The 21,799-nt window shown below is 45.5% G+C and overlaps 1 protein-coding gene across 1 annotated transcript in view; it reads right to left on the bottom strand.

Annotated features, from left to right (window-relative positions):
• CAB39 (calcium binding protein 39) overlaps positions 1 to 21,799 on the bottom strand; it is an 88,522-nt gene that overhangs the window by 2,968 nt on the left and 63,755 nt on the right. Inside the window, exons 4-8 of the mRNA XM_023259793.2 lie at positions 19,626 to 19,744; positions 14,534 to 14,702; positions 7,316 to 7,375; positions 4,400 to 4,465; positions 253 to 396 (exon numbers count right to left, since the gene is read on the bottom strand). Coding sequence (XP_023115561.1) covers positions 253 to 396; positions 4,400 to 4,465; positions 7,316 to 7,375; positions 14,534 to 14,702; positions 19,626 to 19,744 — 558 coding nt within the window. The remainder of the gene's footprint in view (positions 1 to 252; positions 397 to 4,399; positions 4,466 to 7,315; positions 7,376 to 14,533; positions 14,703 to 19,625; positions 19,745 to 21,799) is intronic.

Genomic DNA, 21,799 nt, shown 5'->3' with positions numbered 1-21,799 from the left:
AAAAGCATTAAACAATGCACTAAAAAATGCTTACTTTGTGATCAGTAATAGTCTACATCAGAAATGAAGGACTCTCCCCTTGTCCCCCAGTCCAGATGGTAGACCTTTCTGGGTCTGTTTTTGTCAAATGTTGTGCTACACAAACAGGAGCTCAGACGACCAACACGAAGCTAGTAAAACTCCAGCTAGTGGTAAATGCAGTGAGATGAACAACTGGAGAAGGAAATCCTGTCTGTGGCTCCCATGCTGTACCTTAAACACGTGGAAGGCCTCAAACTGGATGTTACGACTCTTGTCTCGGAGGAGATTCATCATCAACTTGAGGTTCTCTGGTTTACTGATGTATTTTGTCATAATTGTGAAGTTGTGTCTGTCTAACAGTAGTTCACCGAGAAGCTGAGAAGACATTTAAACAATTACTCTTACATTATCATCAAGATTTCAAGTAAATCCAAAGTTAAAAAAAATAATTCACTTTATAATCATCACTGTTAAGCCCAGAACACAGGCACTCAAAAGACCGATGAGTGGAACCGAATTACGACCTACAAGCTACCGAGAGCCCACCACCTGCCACCCGACCACGTACACGGTTCTTCTGGGGGCTTAACCTATGGGGAGTCCAACACTGCTCCCTGGTCTTGACGTGTGCCAGCGCACGTTTGGCCCAGAATTTGCAACTGTCACAGCCTACTTTTCACATAAGCATTCCTGTTGTCTCATTAAAAAACAAAAACGGAAACAAAAAACTATCAAAGAAAATGGTTAGAAGATAGGTTATTGATAATTCTTGTTTGACTTAACTACAAATCTTAGTGTAATTAATTAAAATTATTTTATTTACTTGGATTTCCCAGGAGAGAGTGTTTCAGGGCCAAAGTTTTCCACACACTTACCCTTGAACTCGCCAAAGTTATGCTTTTATCATACCTGACTCAGGAAAGTTTATGAGTATTTCTCTGTTCGTTCTTTCTTTAGCAAACTATCCTGAAGATACTCTAGTTTTTTCTTAATGATTCATCATCACTAATGACATTAAGCTAAAAAAATGTCTGTGTCTCCAGGGCTTACTGAGTTCTAGAGTCATTATACCACATTGGTCCTCGATTTTCCAACCGTCCCTGCTCGCTCTAGCTCTCTTCGTCTGAAGCCAGTAGTCACCTCCTCATGTCAGTGGGTCAGCTTCTAGGTGAGGTCTAGCGTGCCCGCCGTGGAGGAGGAGTAGAGTTGCAGTCCTTGGGGCTGGGGCTGGGGCTGGGGCTGGGGCAGGGGCAGGGGCAGAGGAAGAGGCAGAGGCAGAAGCTGGGCCCCTGCATCAGCCCACCTGGGCTTGAATCCTGGCTCCCCACTGCCTGTAAGCTATGCAACCTTGAGCACATTAATTTCCTGGTGCCCCAGTTTCATCATCCACAGTGGGAGTGGATGACAGTACCTATACCTCATGAGATACATGCGTAGTGGGAAATAAAAGCACGAATATGTGCAAGGCACGTGGGACTGGAGTCTACATAGAGACATGGACTGAGCTCTAAGGGAAGGAAAGTGCATGAGTAGAGTTATTCTGCCCTGGATTAATTGCTCTGGTTAATTCCTTTCTGGATTCTTGACTGTGTCCTAGATAGTTGAAAATTTCTAGACAACTATCTCTAGATAAGTAATATGTAATATTAAATAAAAAATAACCTGATGTGCAGGAGAACAAATCTATTCTACTTAGGATTTATAATGAAATTCTAGAAAGAATTCAAAAGCTCAAGCTCAGGTTTCACATCAATCTGAATCACAAAATGGACAACTATCAGGGCACCTGGTGGCTCAGTCGGCTGAGTGTCCGACTCTTGATTTCAGCTCAGGATGTGATCTCACGGTTCATCAGTTCGAGCCCTGCGTCGAGCCCTGAGTCTGGCTCTGCACTGACAACTCAGAGCCTGCTTGAGATTCTCTCTCCCCCCCCCCCCCCCCCATCTCTCTGCTCTTCCCCAGCATGCGTGAGCGCACGTGTACTCTCTCAAAATAAACTTTAAAAAAAAACACCACAAACCCAAAATATACAACTTTCAAGGTAAGAAGCAACAAGTATTTACTCTTACAAAGACTCAAAAGTTACTATTAAGCATGTGAAGGGGTACAGCTTTCCTGGTGTTCATTTTCTATCACAGAAACCAAAGAAATACCAAGCACGGCTCACTTGGTTATCTGGAGGAGGATAACTGGTAATTCTTTAAATTTCTTGAGACCTAAACAAAAAAGTTGGAGGTCTTGCACAGGGAATACACGTTTGCTGGTAAAATGAATATAGGAATACTTCATGCCCGTGCAGCTGGGAAAAAGAGCACAAGTAAAAATCCATGTTTAAAGTACCACTGGTTCTCACAATTGCTGCATGCGTCCTGAGGTGTCACAGAGCCGCGGGAGCCGGGGACCGGCCCCATGTCCGTGACCGAGGGCTCGCACACAGCGGTCTTAACCGTCCTTTTCAGGTTGGCGATTGCAAAGTGGCCGGAAGGTCTTGAATGCCCTTCTCCTTATCGAAGCAACCCCAAGATTCAGAATTTGATTTGCGGACACACTACCTTCCTCCCCCTCTCGTGAGAGGTACTGGCCCTGGAAGCTACTATCCTAGGTAGTCCTGCCTGGCCTCCTTGGCCTTGGAAGACACTGGCTCCATCCAGCTGCTCATGCCTGTGTGACTGCTGGGGAGACAGGGCATCCTGGCCCTCAGATATGAAGAGGTCACTTTACTGTGTTGAGAATCACAGGGGAGCCTGCATCATACTATAAATATTACAAGTATATATGACATTATAGTACACTGATGTACAGGGAAGAAAAATTCCTGAAACGGCTGCCAGAATTTCCACACCCACCCCTGAGGATGAAAGGACTGGCCTCACCGGCGGCCATCGCCCAGCCAGCGCACCTGGAGAGAGGACAGGCTGGGCTGGGTGGCGAGGCCCCAACAGCGGCAATGAGCTGAAGGCACCCCAGCCTCAAGGGCCATTTCGGCCGTGATACACTTCCAAGCTGTGGCTATTACTGGTCCCAACTGTAGGAGTTAGTCTTAAGAGAAAAGAAGGAAGTATCTGGCCAGACGGAAAGGATTCTTTTGGACATTTGGACGGTAGAGAGTGTTCTAGTCAAAGGATACAAAGTATAAAAGAGGCTCCTGAGGTCCTCTAGTCAATCCCCAGAGAAAGGTAAGGTCTTGAAGAGTGACCTCCCTCTGGCAGGAGGGCAAGCAGGAACGGAGTCCTGATCAAAATGAATTTGGACAGCTCTGAGAGGAACAACTCGGAGCAGAACAGAATCTGAAGTGGACCCAGCAAAAAGTCCAGGCGGAGTTAGGATTCCGCCTTCCACCCCCAATCCTTTGTGAGCTGTACCCACAGTTCCTGTCAGCACCACTTACTGACAGAGTGAGGGGTATGCTTTTGTTAACTGCAATGAGAATTTTCTAGAGCAGAGGTCAGCAAACTTTCCGTAATGGACCAGAGACAGTAAATGTTTCAGACTTGGCAGGCCCATAGAGTCTCTGCGGCCACCATTCAAATCTGCTGTTATACTCTAAAGTAGTCTAATATAATATAGAAGTAAATGAATGTATCTGTGTGCCAATAAACCTTTATTTACAAAAACAGGCATTGGGCTGGATTTGGCTCATGAGCTCTAGTTTGCCAATCCCTATTCCTGAGTTTTAACTTTTTTTTTTTAAGTTTATATATTTAGAGAGAGAGAGAGAGAGAGAGAGAGAGAGAGAGAAAGTGTACGTGTGTGCATGAGCAGAGAGAAAGGGAGAGAGAGAATTTGCCCAAGCAGCCTCCGTGCTGTCAGCGCATGGACCAGGCCAACACAGGGCTCAATCTCACGAACCGTGAGATCATGACCTGAACTGAAATCGAGAGCCAGAGCCGGCACTTACTAAGCCACCCAGGCACCCTTTGAATTTAAATTTCAAATGGAAGTATGCATGTCCTGGTCTGACACAAAGCGGCCAAACCTGCCTGCGGTTGAAGGTTTCACTGCTCCCGGCCGCCCCGCCCCCTCCTCATGCAACAGCCTGCGTCATCCCGGAAGCACAACAGCTACCAAGACTTCGTCTAGGCGGTGTGATTCTAAGTTTCAAAGACAGGCTTCCGAATCCAAAATACTGCGTTGCTAAGAGGTAGAGACCTCTTCAAAATTCTGCATATTCCATGTTGATTTCTCCACTTATAAGCAGGTGGGCAGGTGCCCTGGGCCGACCACAGCTGAACTTCGTTTCCACAGAAATCCTGACCAAGGACAAATGTATTTTCCTCTCAAAGGTCTAAGACCCACACCAGCATATCTCCCATCCCCCAAACACAAATTTCACGCGCAGGGTGAAGAGAAGTAAAATACGCAAAATAATCAGCCATACCTTGAGTGACTGTCTTTTTGTCACATAGTTTTCTGAATGAAGTAACTTCTCATATTCACTGAAGAACTAAAAGACAAGAAAACATGTATCAGGAATTATTTTCTTAAAGACTGGTAGAGGACCTTAAAAAGCTTGAGCACAAACTTCTAACACCACGAAGGCCAACCACTGCCCATCTGTCTCACACAGCCTTCCTCAGTGGCGCTCAGAGACCCTCAGGCCCCCGCCCCGAGGATTACCTCCAGGAGGGGGGCTCCTGGGACCGAGTCCCGCCCAGTGCTGGCCAGGCCCACACAGCTCGAACCTGGTCCTCCTCTGTCATCCAAACTCCACATGCGTAAAACAGAACTCCTACCCTCCAGCTGTCGGCTCAAGGTGGAGTCCGCTCTCATTTCTTGGTTTTAGGTTAGAAAATTTCCTATTTTTTTTTTATAGTTCAGTGAGTCCAAAGCATATAGACAAAGAGAAAGTCACCTATTCTTTCAATGCATCAGGCAAGAGGAGAAAATAATTAAAACCAGACAAGAGGAGAAATTCAACACTCTCAAATAGGTAGGTGTCCTAGAAAAGGTGGGACTTGGGCTCAATCTTGAATAATAGCAGGGATTTCATTTAGAAAAGGGGAGGAGATAAAATGGGAAGGCCACAGCATGAGGGAAGGCTGGAGAATGCACAACATGACATACTTAGGAAGTGACACATGTCCACCAGATTGACACAGTGCTTGCTGCTCACTGACGAGCACGGTGTCACTGGCATGGTGAGGCGTGGCAGCCGATCAAAGCAGGAGGTAGGAAATGGACAGGAGGGACACAGGGTCCAAAGCCACAGTTGCTAAAACGGGGCCTATGCTTCACGAGGGGTCCTGCTCAGCCACTCAGCTGTGATGCAGAGCAGGGGACTCCTCGAGGAGCTGCTCTCAGGGAACTGCACTTCTGTCACCTCGCCTCGAGGGCTGCATCCGCTACAGGCCACCGTGATCAAATCCCCCTGAGAATGCCCCTGGGAGAATGTGTTTTGTTTTACAGATGTTGTCATCTTTCGGTTGATTTTGTTCCCCTGAGTGCTTTCGGTTATTAGAAAGCTCAGGGCCGAAGTGTACAGGATTTTAGATCGTGTGATTTTGTGATTTTGTAATTCTGTGTAAAAGCAATCCTCCCGGTTTAATTTAAATTACCTGCCTCCTCACTTTCCTTCTCCCTCCCTCAGATCTGACTGCATTATCTACACATTTCTGTTAGTTGCCTCACATAAATATTCCTGAAATTTTGTTGACCAATGTCATCTATTGATAACCTGGCTGAAGGTTAATAATTGTAGTAATATTAATTACTAGCAAACTGACGTCACTGCCTGAAGTTAAATTTCTTGGAAGTTGGTTTGTATCTTTGGTAGGCTTTAAACTAAGATACTGGTATGTCAGATTCTTTCCAATCTTTGAGGCCATGTCGTAGCACAAACAATCCCGCTGACGTTTACTGACGCTTATCGCTCAGCTCATCGAGTTCCGGCAGTGCCCTCAGGCACTCAACACACATTCTTACTTAATCCTCACAACAACCCGCCACAACGCTTAGGTGCGATCACGAGCCTTCTTTTAGGGCTGAAGATCCTGAAGGCAGAGGGTGAACAAAGGCAGCCGCCCAAGGTCTGGCAGCACAAGGTGGGGCTGGCGCCCGAAGCCCACGCTTCTAATTGCTGCAGAAAGGCACCCGTGAGGTGACTGTGCTGCCGTTTGAAACCAACGCACAAAGACACACACCACATCCCGGTGGAAAATCAAAAAAACCTGACGGGCAATGTTTAAGCCCCTCCTGAGACTGTCTCCGAGGGACCGGGATGCACTCAGCACTGCATGCTACCGAGTGGGAGGGAGAGACGAACACACAGTTCGAAAGCGTAGATTCTGCCTCTGAGAACCTTACAATTGAAATTTAGTTGAAGAGTAAAGTGAACAATGAAGTATCAGCAGTGCCTAAGATTTCAAAAATTCAAACGACTAGTGAAGAATGAAAACCCACGCCAAATCTCGCCGGTCAGACGGGAATTTCAAGCGGACTGTTATTATCCTGACTTCTCCAAGAACACCCATCGTCGGGCTGTGGGCAGCGTGTAAGTCAGGCCAGTCCGGCCTAAGGATGCGCCCGTGCGCACGGCGGGGGCAGAGCTGGTGCGAGGTGGGGGCGAGCACCTGACCCTGGGACCTGAAGGCTGCTGTGCGGGTCAAGGGCACTCAAAATTGTTTATGTCACTCAGGATGTTGGACATCAACTCAAACTGCTGGGCTAGTCCAGTGTCCTCACTTTACAAAGAGGACGGACTTCTGAATCCCCGGGGTAATGGCCTCGGCCATGGCCCCGAGGAGCCAGCGGCAGGAGCAGGGCTTCCCGAGGCAAGTGCTCTGCTCGCCCTCACAGCTGCCGCCCCCCTCTCTCTCCCGGAGGTGGCAGCAGTGTGGGCAGCCGATGGAAAGGAAGGGAAACTTAAAGTTTGATAATAATTTTCTTTTTATCTTAAATGTATTAACTGAGGGTCGATGGGGGGGTGGGTGGGAGATGCGGGGAGGGTGGGTGATGGGCATTGAGGAGGGCACCTGTTGGGATGAGCACTGGGTGTTGTATGGGAACCAATTTGACAATAAATTTCATATTAAAAAAAATGTATACTGTCCTTTGGCAGCAAAGGGCTTTTACTTCCTCCCCTAAAGCAAGAAAAGAAGGGTAGCGTGTCAATCAAAAGATAAAAATTCTGCTTCTGACCAAGTAACAGTCAATACCTTAGTTCAGTAGAGAAATGATTACAGCACCGTCTAAAACTATTACATATGCAAAATAAGTATCCGGGATACAATCTAATTTCAATCTTTCATCTCTGGTACAAAACTTACAGTTTTAAAGTAGAATTTCATATACTTACTTTATCATAATGCTGTTCCAAAAATTCTGCACTGAGCAATTTATGTCTTGTAAGTAAATCCTAGAGAAAGAAAATACACTATTTTACAGCAGTTCTGCATTTAAGTTCTTTTAGAAAGAGAAACCTAAAACATGCCACGCCATTTTACCTGATAAAAACTGTTGTTAAAACTCACTATACTTAAAAACAGTTGCACATGAGTTGTACTGAAAATGTGGATTCTACGGAAGAGCAAATAAAATCACTAATAACTGGCAACTGTGATTGTGATGGTGATGACTGGTCGCGGGTCTACAGCTCTTAGAAGGAAAAATTTAAAAACAAACACATAAGGCAAGAGAAATACAAATTCAAAGAAAGGGAGCATGGCAATAAAGTGAAAGAAAAGTAAATGATTGTGGTAAAGTATCAAAGAGAATACTGCTTCTGGAGGAGAAAGAGGGAATTTCTTTCATTAGAAAAAGTACTGGAGGTTCCATTTTCTTCCTCCTAACTTCTGTTATATTTAGTTTCATATCTAATGAAGTCTTTTTTTTTTTTTTTTTTTTTTTGGATGCAAAAAGGTGATTTTATTAAAGCTCAGGGACAGGACCCGTGGGCAGAAAGAGCTGCCGGAGACAGACTGTTTTTAAAAAGCCCCATTGTGTTATAAACATTAGCTCCTAAGTAAGCACAAGGCTGCCAAAGTGTAGGATCAAACATCAGAGTGACCTGGAGCCCAGATGCATTCCTCACCACGTGGCTTTCCCAGAAAACAACTCCAGGATCATTCATTCAGAAAACATATACTATGTGCCAGGTAAAGTTCTAGGTGCTGGGGCTCCAAAGACAAAAAGATGCGGTCCCTGCCTTTAAGGACCTAAAAGTTAGCAATGACTAGCCTGGTTCTCACCACGTGGGAAAGAGAATGGGAACTCAGGACAGCATAAATGGTCAATATTTGGTGAATTATGGAATAAAATTCCTTTAGAGCGGCCTACTGGAGAGGTTAGTGCCAATAATCCCCTTTCTCCGAACCAACTTTCCTTGTTCTCTTAGCTGTTTATGTTTGAGTGGCCCAGGTCACAACGAACCATTGTTTCCTGAGGTATGTCCAAGTGTAAGATCGGTCCTGAGAAACGTTCGAGGAAACGTCCCATGGTCAAATGCACGTGGAAAATGCTACAGCTCTGGTTCCCTTGTGGGGAGCTGGCAGGTCTCGAGAGACCCTACAGGGAGCTCTTCTGTCATGTACTTTGTTACTGCCCTTCCCAAAAGGCCTTCCTCACACAGGCTTTCCCCTTGGCCTGCTGACCTACTGACCACCTTCGGATCTCGCCCCCACATCACTGCCATAGCTTCCAGACTGGTCACCAGCATGGACAAAGTTGTCTTTACGTCTGTGAGATTACATGACTGCCATCTCCCATGCTAGACTATAAGTTTTATAAATACCACGTTCATGTCTATTTTTACGAATCTTTGAATCCCCAGCACCAATGCAGTGCCCAGCACATAGAAGAGTGTGATATTTAATATATGAATGAATGAACCAACAAAATCAGGAAACAGGTTTGGGAAAACATCACATCAAGCAATCCTTAAAGCATGCTTTTAAGAAGGTTTCTAACTCCACCCCAAAGATTTACAGGTGTTCAAACTGCTGGATAGGGTACGCATCGTATGCCCTTCTTGGGCAATTTTTTCCAAATCCCCCTTGGGGATTCAATAGACAAAATTAGAAAACCTGGAGTTTGAGCATCCTCAAGAAGCTGGAAGAGAAATGCCCAGTAAGAGAAAAGCTTCCCAGTATGGGGGAGGAGACGGGGGCGGGGAGAGGAGAATTTATATTAGTGTACTGGCCCACAGGGTCAGCTATTAGGGAGACAGGTACATGAGAACTCGAGGGCAATATATGAAGCATGCTTGTTAAAGGCACCTCCTCCTTCTATAGCTACTGCAATCTGCTTATGGTGGTCCCCCCGGTGTAGGAACCTCAAGGGCAGGGGTTTGTCTGGTTCACTGTTGAACCCCAGCACCTAAAGAACAGTGCCTGACACAGGGTAGGCAGACTAGTGGAATGAGCCGAATGAACAAATGAATAAACGGATTAAGGGATTAGTGTGTCAGGATCCATATAAGACTATGTGTCATTTCTACTTTCTTTTTGGCTAAATCATTCTGGAGACCACTAGAAGGAAGTACAGAGAAAAGAACTTGGTGTTCACTGCTCTGCCATAATCTGACAGAAGAGAATGCAAAGGAGGGATCTTAGAGACAATGGCTCTCAACTACGGTTGAATTTCAGGAACAGGAAGGTAGAAGATATTGCTCTAGAAAGCAAAATTCCTAGACACGTTGTGCAATACATTTTTACTGAAGTTTTGAGTAAGAAAACTACTCTGAAGGATAGATCTCAACTAGGAACAAGAGCCTCGCAGCTGGGCCACACACGAAAAGGGGACCTCCAACATTTCCCCAACTAGGAAAGATTTTCTTCATTATCATCTGGTTTAAAGAGACCAGGAAACTCAGGAAACCACTGCCAATGTAGGAACCAAATCTCAATGGCCTTGGAGCAGGAGAGACTGAAGGGGCGCTCTGAGACGGCTGACATAGGAGACGGACCCCAATGCACAGCAGGACGAAAGCCCCTTGTTAAGAGGGCCACACCAGGGCCTGGAGAGGAGAGTGAAACACTGGTAAGAGAGGAGAACTGCCGAGAGCCAGCACAGAGAAAAAGGCTGATTCCAAGCTGGGAAGAGAGGAGGTGGGGACTTGGGCAGAGCCTCTACCTACTGAGCGATGAGAAGGAATCTCACCCTAGGAGCTGGAGCCACATGCTTTGGAGGGCTCCCCCAGGGTCGGGGACAGAAACCGACAGAAGAGAAGATGAGGGGGAAAGGTCATGCAGTCAGTGGTCAGTGAGCTGCAAAATTTCCAGCATGCCACATGGTCCCAGACCACGAACTGCTGGGTCGGCTAGCAGTGGGGAGGGGAAGCAGGATCTGATTTCCCACCTCCCTAAATTCCAGTACATCCAAGGCCCTGGTAGCACCGGCAGACAGGGGTCATCTCCTGAGCCCAGCAGACTGAGCACCAACCTTTAGGGTACACTGAATTTAGAAAGATTCCTAAAAGTGGGTCTGGGACTCAAACAGCATGTTGCAAGGACAGCCCTGGGATCCCTGAAGAAATGCTGCTGACCCCGGGGCTCGATTTCACAGAGCCCTGGCAAGTTGTTCGGCCCAATTTCTTCCTTGATGCTCGACCATGTACCAGGACGAGAGACTCAACTCTACCAAATGTGTGTGGTTCACTTTTGGAGCTCTTAACAGAAAGTTCTCCCTGTGCTAGAGTCAAACCTGTCCCCAGGTTATTTCCAGAAACCGTCAGAGCCGACAGAAATAGGTTCAACCCACTTTCTATAGGACCCCACTCCACATACATGAAGTGCTCTCACGGCAAGTCCCTACCGAGTCTTCTCTTCTCCAGGCTAAATACGTCCAAGTTCCTTTAACCACTCCTCGAAAGACAGGATCTGAGTCCCCCTCACCATCTACTGTCTTCTGAAAGCCATCTATTTGTCTATGTGCCTCTTACAGTGTAGCGCCTGGAACGGAACACATTTATGTGCTGTTACCTTAATGGCTCATAGTGGGGCCAGACCGTCAACAGCTCCTTAGGTCACACACTACGTGGTCACATGTAGCTCTGGGGCAGCAGCATCATACTGTTTAATTTTACTGCACGTATTCAGAATTCTGTGTACTCAGAGTGGGCTCTGTAGGCAGACTGCCTGGGTTCAAATTCTGGCCTCCCATTTTTTGCCTGACCTCACCCAATACTTCTAGGCTTCAGTTTCTTTCTCTGTAAAGGAGACGGTAAAAATACCTCCCCCAGAGAGTTGGTTGAGTAGGGTATGAAATTGCCTGCACTTTAGTAATTGTTATACTTAGCAATTATTATATTTAGTATTGACTATATTATTATGCCTTATTCCCACATCCCTTATTTATAGAGTTGGGTCTTCAAGTGGAAGTCTTCAGTTTGTTCTGTTCCATTTTGGCCTCTCTGGATCATTCTGAAGCCTTATTTTAGGATTACCACGGTCTGCTGTCTTTCCCTTTGTAGCTCTCACCTATACATTTGAGAAGTTGTAGGCCTTGTCACATTTTATCTAAGTCATTAATAAAAATGTTCAGCTGGACTGAGACAAAGCCCACTGGAAATCCATTAGAAATTTCTCTCCAGGGTGATGGCAATCCATTTTGCAGCACCTTATGCATATGACCTTTAGTTAGATGTAAATCACTACACTGAAATTCTACCTAGCTCCTGTCTTTTCATTGATTCCATCGAAACAGATCTGTACAATTATTCAACATCCAGTATATCCTCATAGTTATAAAGGAGTAATTCTAATAGCTACTGTTTGCTCCACACATAGTGTGTGGGGACACAATATTACCCTGACATACTAGTATTCTTACCTCCATTTTAACAGATGAAGAGCTTGAGATTAAATCCGCAGCAGGGCCGGGAACTGAACCCAGGCAGCCACACTCTGAGTACCCTCATCTACTGGCAACTATGAGATTAATATGACTGAACTTACTCTTCGTGAATCCATGCTGGCTGTGGGTACACGGTTTCCTTTCCAAAATGCTCAGATATCATCTCTTTAGAAACACTTTCTAGAACCTTACACAGGTAAAACATCAAGCTCCAAGCTCCACCAGCCTCTCTGGGGAATCTACCTTCTTTTACTCTGGAAAAATTGGAAATATATTCGTTGGCCTTCTGATGCCCCTCCCGTCTCCTTAAGTCCTCAAAAAAGAAATCATGAACAATATTTGGCCACTGAGTTACTATCTTAGTACACATTCATTCAAGCTACGGATCTTGTTAGTTTTAATTTAGAGGGGGTAGTTTTAATTTCCTTTTGAGACCCAGCACCCATTCCACAGATTTGTAAATTCAAGTTTATGGATGAGCTGCATTTCTTCAAATTTTTTTTGTGCACAGTGCAGTTTCTGGGGAGACAGGTCTGGTCACATTCTTCAAGGAGAGCGCGAGCCCCGGATCTACCCTCCTTTTCCGTGATGCAAATGTTCTCTCAAAAAGGACGCCAGCAAACCAGGACAGGAGAGTTCTTCCTCCCCCTCAGCACCTTTGGCGTGAGGCTATCAGACTCTCACCGCTCTGACCGGGTTCCCTCTCGGAAGGATGGGGAGGGAAGGTGTGTTCTGATAGGTCCCGTGCCTCTCTCTCACATGTCGTCTTGGTCTGGGCTCTGCTTGATTTTGTCTTGGGCAGCTCTCTGTTCAGGGGCCTCTTTAGAGAGCGCTGCCCTTTCTGCGTAATCAGGAGCGGCTGAGATACAGAAGCCAAGCCAGCTTCCCAACAAACACGGTCTCTTCCAGAGTCCATCCTTCGAATCCTGAACCATCTTTGAAAGCTTCCCTTTTTCAGGGAGACACTACCTGCCTGGCTCTGCCCAGTCTTTTCCTCTCTGGCTTAACATGAGCTGACAGGGTTGATTTACCCACAGTGATTCCATCACCACCATTTTCTCCTTGGGGAGAATGGAATTCAAAGAAGCAGCCCTAACTGAGGGCTGATAATGAAATTATCAGCAAGGCCAATCGAGACTGTCAGATTCTGTGAATCACATTTCTGGCACAGTGTTAACAAGTCTCCCTTCCCGTCAGCCAGCCGTGCCACCTGCGCCAGGCGCATGGCATCGAGCACTCCGCTGCGCCGGGAGGTACGACTGTGCCCCCCCAACCCCCCTCCCACTCCTCTCCTTCCCACCCCACCCCCACCTCTCCCAGAGTGGCCGCTCTCGGCTCATGGCTTGCTTTCTACACAGGATCTCTTCCCAACATGTGGTATTACCACACCTCCCTTCATAACAGGCCTGCTGCTTTTCGATGGAGCATCCCCTTCCACCAATATATCCTAATTATGAGTCCTAGCCCCAAAATGCAGTGACACAAAGACATCAGATTTGTCACTTTATGTTATAATCTCGAATTCATTTCATTCTGCTTTATAAATTGACATATAAATATCTGAGATCTTACCTAAGGCTCCTGACATCCTCTTTAATAGTTTCAGGAAAATAAATCCTCGGGTACTTCTCACACTACTACCTTATTCTCATTCCAGGTGAAACCCTAATGGCCAGGTGCCCAGGTTTTCATCCTGTTTTAAGGGTGTTCATTCACTGTGAGGGACATATTTTACCTAGAGACCAAGGCATATGCTCATTATCTCAAGGGCTCTTTACCCTCATAAAACTGACCCTCACGAGGAAGTGGCTACTTCTCACCGTAAGAGTGTCCATGGTTCCTGAGCATAGCGGTCTGCAGGTTAGTATGTTAAATCCTGATTAAAGTAGAGGTTCTACATAGTCACCTATGAGGTCAGACATTTTATATAAGGGAACGTAACATATAAAGGCTTACTTTCATTGTGAGGAACACTAATAAATATTACTGCTTTATTTACCGTAAACAGCACAGAACCTTGCAATTCAAAACAAAAATCTGCATGTTGTACAGTTCTATGGAATCCTAGGTGCGTTTAACTTATACAAATACAGAACAGGGCGACAGGGCGTACTGGGAAGGGAGGCCACATAAAAACGTGAACAGGGCAGGCAATTCTGCTCCCCTTGCCCCGAGCGTTCAATAAATAAGCTTTGGCATGGACATGGGACGGAGAGCTGAGTCCGTTGTTCCCCAGGGCCTGTCCACAGTGTGGAAAATTCTGCCCTGATTGTGCTTCTAATATTTCAAGACACGCATACTCCAAATTAGCATGGCCCTGAACAGAAGACAACGGCTTGGTGTTTAACCAAAGCAACTGTGACAGTACGTTCCAACACAGGAGAAAAACTCGTTTGTCCCACACACTGTGTATCAACATACCACGGCTGATGAGTATGTTCACAGAAAAGTGTACTTGTGACCATACTGACCGTACTTTTCGACAGAGTTTGCAACCTAACCCTCCCACCCTGTCGAAGCTGTGACTCTACTGCACACACCTAAGTCACACACACACACACACACACACACACACACACACACACACACACACAGAAAGCAGATCTTCTCTCTTGCCGCTAGAGGGCAGACGGGTATAGACTCAGAGGTTAGACGTTTAGGAAAGAACAGCAAACTGGTTAATCTCACAAGTATATTTAGAATTCTACAGTTTTTATGTTACCTTGAATGTGGCAAATGCATCTGAAGCTATGTCAAACGTTGACATTTCGACATATCTGAAGAAGTCATAGAATTGTTCTGACCACAAAATGATTTTTGCAAGTGGTTCATGTCTGATGCATTCTCTTAACATTATCCCACAATTTAGAGCTATTTCTGGAGATTCATACCTGCAAAACGAAAAAAAAAAAAAAAACAACAAACCAACCATGATTGCTGTTTCAAAACCCCTATCACTAAACCGTTCACATTTTTAGAACAGGAAGTTGAGATGTGTCTTAATTAAGTGACCAGAGTGGGTTACAAAAGGCATCTCTGTCACAGCAGGGTGTGGTGAGCTCAAGTGGGTTTACTCCAGAGGGTGTGCGCACGCACGTGCGTGCACACACACACACACACACACACACACACACACACACACACACACCTAGCTGGCAACAACTGCTTCAACCCAAAGAAAAATAAAAGGCATGGGAGTGATCACATAAATAAACATTCCTTATTGAAGCTAAAAGATTTGAGGAGAAGTATTCGGGGTCACACCCCCAAACGAATTCGTTTTACATGGGGTGCCGTCAAGACTTCAGAAAAACCAAAAGCTGAATTAAAAAAACACAACAGGAAACAAACAAAATCGTTTCCCAAACTCAGAGTATCTACATAGGTCTATCAAATAAGCAGCACTTTTACTTCGTTGTTTCAAGTCAATAGTCAAGACAGCGCCTCCAAGGCTCTTGGCAATGCCAAGCCTACGAAGCCGAAGGCCTGACCCTGCGGTCACAGAGCGCTTGTCGAGGAGGCCCTGCGGGACTTCGCAGTGGGTGCTGGGGACGCCCTGGCATCTGTTCGGCACCCATGGCTGTGTCTCCCCTCTGTCAGGAAGGAGCCCCGTTTTCCTCTCAGCCCCACCACCCCCAACCCTCCCACTGCCTCTCGGGCTGCAAGTGCTGGCCACGTGTCCTTCCCACGCGGCGTCCCCTCTACCCTCCTGCACTCGTTGCATTTCCCCACATCCAACTAGCAAGGACCTCCTCCCGGCCAAAACGGACTTCTCTCATGACATAAATTCCACTACTTAGTGTCCCAATGGTGCTGACCTTTGCATCTCTGTCTTTGGAAAAGGAAAGAAAAAGCTCTCTCAGTTCTCCTTTCCACCCCTCGGACTGTTCCTCTTTCTTGCCTGGCCGAGGGCATCCCTCCGGTGCTGCCAGCCTGCTGGTGGTGGGGCATGCCCCCCCCCCCCGTGACTCCTAAATCCCTGCTCAGGTCTGCTCCTGGACCCTAGTCGGGCATTTTCTGTTGCCCCTGGACACTTTCAGTGAAAGGTCTACCGTAGCACTACATCTCAAAATTCGAATCTCTTCTCCCTCCACACAACAGCCGCCCTCCCCTGCTTCCTCATTTCTGTTTTCTGGCACCATAATGTGGTTTCAGAAACCGGGTCTAAGACAGGTCTTGCAGAACCTCCTCGTCCGATAACGGAAGCGTCCTAGAGCTGCAGTTACTACTAGCCACACGTGGCTACTGAGCACTCCAAATCTGGCTAGTTTGACCGAGAGACTGAATTTTACGCGTTAAGTTAACGCAAAATGAAATGACCGCCTGCAGCTTGGAAGAACTGCACTGGACAGAGCAGTTCAAACCTCTCGCCTCCGTCTCTTCTCAACGCTTCCATCTTTAGAGCCACCACTGGTCCCTGTAAGACTTCTTTGAAACATTTTAGTTTCATTCCCTTTCATCCATTCCCACTGCTGCATTAACCCACACCTAGAGAAAGGTAAGTGCTCCCTAACCAGCATCTTTGCTTAAGCTCTGTCTTAACGAATTTACCCAGCACACGAGTAGATCAACAGCATTTCCAGTTGAGGAGTTCAAAATGATTTCTCCTGCCCATCAAATAAAGACAAACTTCCGGGCTTAAACGTCCAGGCTCATGAGATCCGCTCCTTCAGTAAAAGGTCACCGCCCATTCTGCCATCAAGCACTCCAATTATCTCCCTATTGCTGCCAATCACCATGTTCACTCCTGTCCCCGGACCCACTCTCCTTTTTTCTATTAGAATTCTAAACCCTCTGGAACTCCAATCCTTAGTCTCACCTCTTCCACCAACCCTTGCCTTACTGACTAAACCCACACCGCACCCCCTGTTATCCCACAGTCCTAATCGTTATCTGCAGTGTTATCCTTCTGTTACACACAGGGTCATCACAGAGCCTCAAGAAAGGACTCCTCTGGATCACTTAGGGCACGGCTTCCAGCAGGCTGACTGGCGCTTGGGTGACTACAGCGTCTGCCCACAAAGTGGCCGGTCAAACAATTCACCTTCGCTGATCTGAATTTAACAAGCAGGAGACCAGAAGGACAAGAGTAAGACAGTTTGGTACAACAAGCTGGGCAGGTTTTGAGTGGTTTTTCAAGCTGGTCTTAAATGACTAAGCCATAAACTATCGAGTGCAAGGCAAACAGTTACGCCGTACAACCTGTTAGCACTAGAGTGGAGAGCACATTCACATTTAAGTCACCGGGGGAAAAAACTGCTGCCTCCAGACGCAGCCTAACACTAGCGACAAGCCTATGTTGAAACGCACAGTGACTCCGCCGGATGGCTAACGTCAAAGCACTTACGGCCTACGCAGTGGTCACACTGCAGGAGAGGAGTCTAGACTCGTTAAGTGAAGTACAAAAACCTTAAAAGGTAGCTCACAAGGCTCCTTGAAGAAATGGCTGTTTCCAGGTCTGAGGCGGGAATCTGTACAAAATCAGCACGGGACATCTTGTGCCAGAAAGCAAGGAAGCTATCAGAGACCGATGGGGTCCTGCCAAAAGGACACAAGAGCCAATTTGAAGGAGCTTCCCGATGGCCCAAGATGACGCAATTTGGATATAAAAATTTGGACGTCGTGACTGTGATGGATTGAAACACACCAAGTATGTTTTTAAAAACCCCACAACTGGAGTTCATAACGACCTGATCACCAATTTAAGAGAAAAGAGGACAAAGGAACATGTTAAATGAAACCACAGGGATGTAAAATTCAAAATATGTGATTTTTCTACAAAACATATGACCCCGTTGCTTCAACAAGTAAATGGCATAAAAAAAAAAAAAAAAGGTGTAAGAGTCATATTAACCAAATTCAGTTTGTGCACCTCGCGTGGAACTGGATTTAAACAAACTAACTGAAAAGTGACATTTTTGTGTGTGAAAATCAGGGACATCTGAACATTGGGTACAAGACAATGTTAGGTCTGTAAATGGTATGGAGAGTATGGTAGGGGAAAAAAAATCCTGGGGTGCACTATGTACCGGGGATGCACGCTGAAGGAATCTTATGTGTGAGGAGGGAGAAAAGGAGGCAAAGCATGTGAAGTAAGAACGACAGAATGTCAATAACCGTCCGCACTGGGTGACGGGTAGGAAATGGCTATCTTATTCCCTCCAGTTCTCTGCGCAGTTTCCACTCTGAGGGCTACACGGGACGGGGAGACAGGCGCTGGCGGGCACGGGCACCAGCACCAGCTGCACCGCCAGGGCTTCTCCTCGCCTCCCTGGAGGACGTTTCTGCTGCAGCCACTCACGTGAGAGCTGTCAACTTTTAAGAAAAAGATTATTTAAAGATAAACTGTACCTTAAAATTCTTACTTTAACAACGTTTGTATCGTTCTTTTGGCTACTCTTAAGCGAAAACACAGGCAAACTAATTTATGATTTTTAACCACCACTGCTTTCTACGGAAAAGGAAATACTCCGTTTAAAAATACACAAAGGCATCTGGAAGGTGCTCTAAGAACACCAAAATTTCAAACTACTCACTACATGCTTACACACACAACTCTGGATTGGTAACAACAAAAAATGAGATGCCAAAAGTTCTGTATGGCAACATCTGAAGAAGCAACCAACATAGAGATTTAGAAACAGAATGAAGGAAATAGAATGCTGGCATCAAACACATGCACTGACTCATGCTTTGTCTAAACAAGTCTGAACTTGGGGGAAGTGTTAAACCACAGAGATGTGAATCAGAGGGAGGCGAGCTACAATGCGAGCGGTAGGAGAGCAAGCTGATTCACGCCAACAGTCATGCCAGTAAAACGCCTGTCCGCCAAGTTAATAGAACAGCACCAACGCTGGGACAAACAGATACACACCAGACCCAGAGCTGGCGAGCAACTCCTGTGTGAAGCAATAAGGTGACCTTGCCAATCAGGGAGGCTCACTGATGAGGGAGAAGAGGATTGGTTTTCTTTTGAGGTTTCGGTTTTTAGGCTTTTCTGGTTTTTGTTTGTTTGTTTTTTTCATACTGACAGACTACCACAAATGCCTGCTTACTAGCCCAGTAGTTAAATGCACTGTCAATTACTAACCAAGTCGGTTGGTGAGTGGACACAAACAGGTACAAAGCAAAGAGCACTACTTCGTAAGCGTGTCCTTTGTTGACCGAACAGAGTCAAGCTATGTAGCATCCACGCTCCATTTACTAGGCAGCTTTCACAGCCTCACAATGTGCATGTCTGCCCAAAGATGTCTTTAAGCACATGATTTAACTGATATTTCATATAAATAAACTTCTAAAATCTAGAGAACAGAAAGAAGACCACAGAAGACTTTTTTCTTCAGTTGCATAGGATCTGAGACTTTAAGGGCTCACGATTCATCCACCTTTAAACTCCCATAGGTATTTTCAAATTCAATTTAACTCACTGGCTGAATTTTAAGAGGGAAGTGTGTTCAGGGCACCTGGGTGGCTCAGTCGGTTGAGCGTCCAGTTCTTGATATAGGCTCAGGTCATGATCTCAACAGTTCATGGGTTCAAGCCCTGTGTCAGGCTCTGTGCTGACAGTGTGGGGCCTGCTTGGGATTCTCTCTCTCCCTCTCTTTGCCCCTCCCCCGCTCATTTTTTTTCCCTCTCTCTCTCTAAATAAACAAGAAAAAAAAAAAGAGGGAAATGTGTTCAAGATCTATGGGAAAATGAAATGACTGAACTACAGAGAAAATACTTTCCCACATTCACCATTGTGTTTTTGCCTAAGACCATCTTTCCTTTTTATTTTTCAACTGAGAATATAAATTTTGTTATATTGTACATACCCTTTCAATAACATGAACAAAATATTCTGTTGAGTGCAGATGTATTCAACAGTAGGAGTTCTTGTACCAATTTGTCTTCTGAGAATATTGTTGAAAATTTGAGCCACGTCTTTTTTGCCCTATTAGGAATACAATCATTAAAATATTTACCCGACTAACCACCAAAAAGCCCAGCCACCCTCCCAAATAAACTCAAATTAAGGCATTGCATATTTATATAATTATGACTGAATAGCCGACTTTAAAGTGCTCATAGATACTAAATTTTCTTTATTTATAATTTCAAATTCTAAGTCTTAATACTATACTATATTTACCATGAGCAATGTATTCAAAGTGAAATGTTACTACATATAATTTCTAACCCTTAAAATCATGCAGACTCAGATATGAAAAATAAAACCTTGCTATATGCTTACAATGTTCAGGGATCTGATTCCCACCCACAGGGAACAAACAGCCTCAAATAAAATGCTCGTGTTGTAAACAATACACGTAATTTCCTCTTATACTGATGGATCAGGAGAAGCTGCATGCTGCTAGTATAATAAAAATGAAAGAATTCTGTAAGAAGCTGAGCTTTCATGGCAAGTAGACATATCCCCCTGTTTAGTTAGGTCTGTTCAGGAGAGATTTTCTATAGATTAATCACGAAGGTTCTAAGTACCACATGATGTAGCAGTTCAGAGACCAGGATTATGTAACTGTGCTTTACAAAACGCAATAGAAGGATGTGACTGCTATACAGTGAACCTTATAATCAGAAACTGCACAAGAAATTAACAAACGGAGAACTGAACCCCAGGAGAGGTTTCAGAAGGGCCACTTGTTACGAGGCTGACGAGCCTGCAGGGCACTGAGTGAAATGCTAGCTTTCCAGTGCCAGAGATCATCCTGGGGCCTGTGCTAGATCAGGAGCGGCAACGGCAGTCTCTAAGAACCCATCTCAAGGGCACACACTTCTTGGTAAATTTAAGTCACTAAAGTCCCAAGTGAACATTAAATTCAGTGACCACGTTGGGGAATGAGATGTGTGGACAAAGGAGAAGGAACTGGATGTTCCAGTGTGTTCCCCACTTTGCAGGAAATAAAAACTGCTGTTGGTGGAATTTGATACACTATTAAAAATACATGAAATCGGCTCCCTAAATGGAAATATCATTTTTATGTGTTCTACAGGATAGCAATACTTTCTATTGTCCTTTATTACCAATATTATTCAAGCAACCTACGAACCACACTCTCTCATGACTCTTCAAAACTGAATCTGGCTCTGTATCTGCCATTCTTTCCCCTGGTTTTTCAGGCACCTGCACAGACATCTGATCGACCACTCAGGATGATAAACACTGGGGCTTAAAACAAAGCCCAACCGTGACAAAGACTCAGAGGAACCTGCTAACCATGCCACAGCCCTTCATTACCATATATACTTCGCAGACTACTTTTCAGACTGCTGTCAAGGACCATTATTCTCACCGTTAAATTCACTAGCTAAACGGCACGATTCAGCTACATAAGCTTGGGCAGTAATAGCAAGTGCCTCCCAGGGCCAGGCAGGAGATGCATATGGGCCCAGCAGGCCTTGAGACTGAACAGCAAGCTGCTGTGTGCAGCACACCCAAGCATGTCACGGTGTAGTGGCTGCTCTGTTCCAGCTGAGGGGCCGGGTGGGCCCACAGGCTCAATGTTGCCAGAGCTAAAATTTTCAAGGGAAGCCAGAAATTCAAAACTGTGCATAAAATCTCCTGCTATTTAACCATTATCCTAATTTAAACATTTAAAAGTAGTGCCAAGCAAACAAAACGCATGATCTCTGCTGTAATGAGTTCTCAACAGGTTAAAAAAAACAAAAAACACAAATACATAACTGGATGTCTTCTAAAATCTCTTCTATCTCTAAAATTCTAACATTCCACAGTCTTTAGATTTATAGTCTGAGAACGAAAGGCCAGTGAATTAGGTGAAACAGCAGGTGTTTATTAAATATGATGTAAACAAAAGGGCACAATGAATACCTAAGAAGCTTCGTACACGACGTGGTGGAACAGGGGAAGAGAGACCTGGCCCAAGCCTGGGGCGCCCCTGAGCTCCTGCCCAGCTCTGCTAATTAGGTGGGCAGCCTGGGCTCGCTTACAGGTCAGTAACCCCTGGGCCAAGAGCTCGACAGGAAT

This window comes from Felis catus, chromosome C1 (genome assembly GCF_018350175.1).
Source record: "Felis catus isolate Fca126 chromosome C1, F.catus_Fca126_mat1.0, whole genome shotgun sequence".
In the NCBI taxonomy this organism is placed as follows: Eukaryota; Metazoa; Chordata; class Mammalia; order Carnivora; family Felidae; genus Felis; species Felis catus.
The sequence above is the reverse complement of the archived record's forward strand: the minus strand, read 5'-3'. Positions and strand labels throughout refer to the sequence as shown.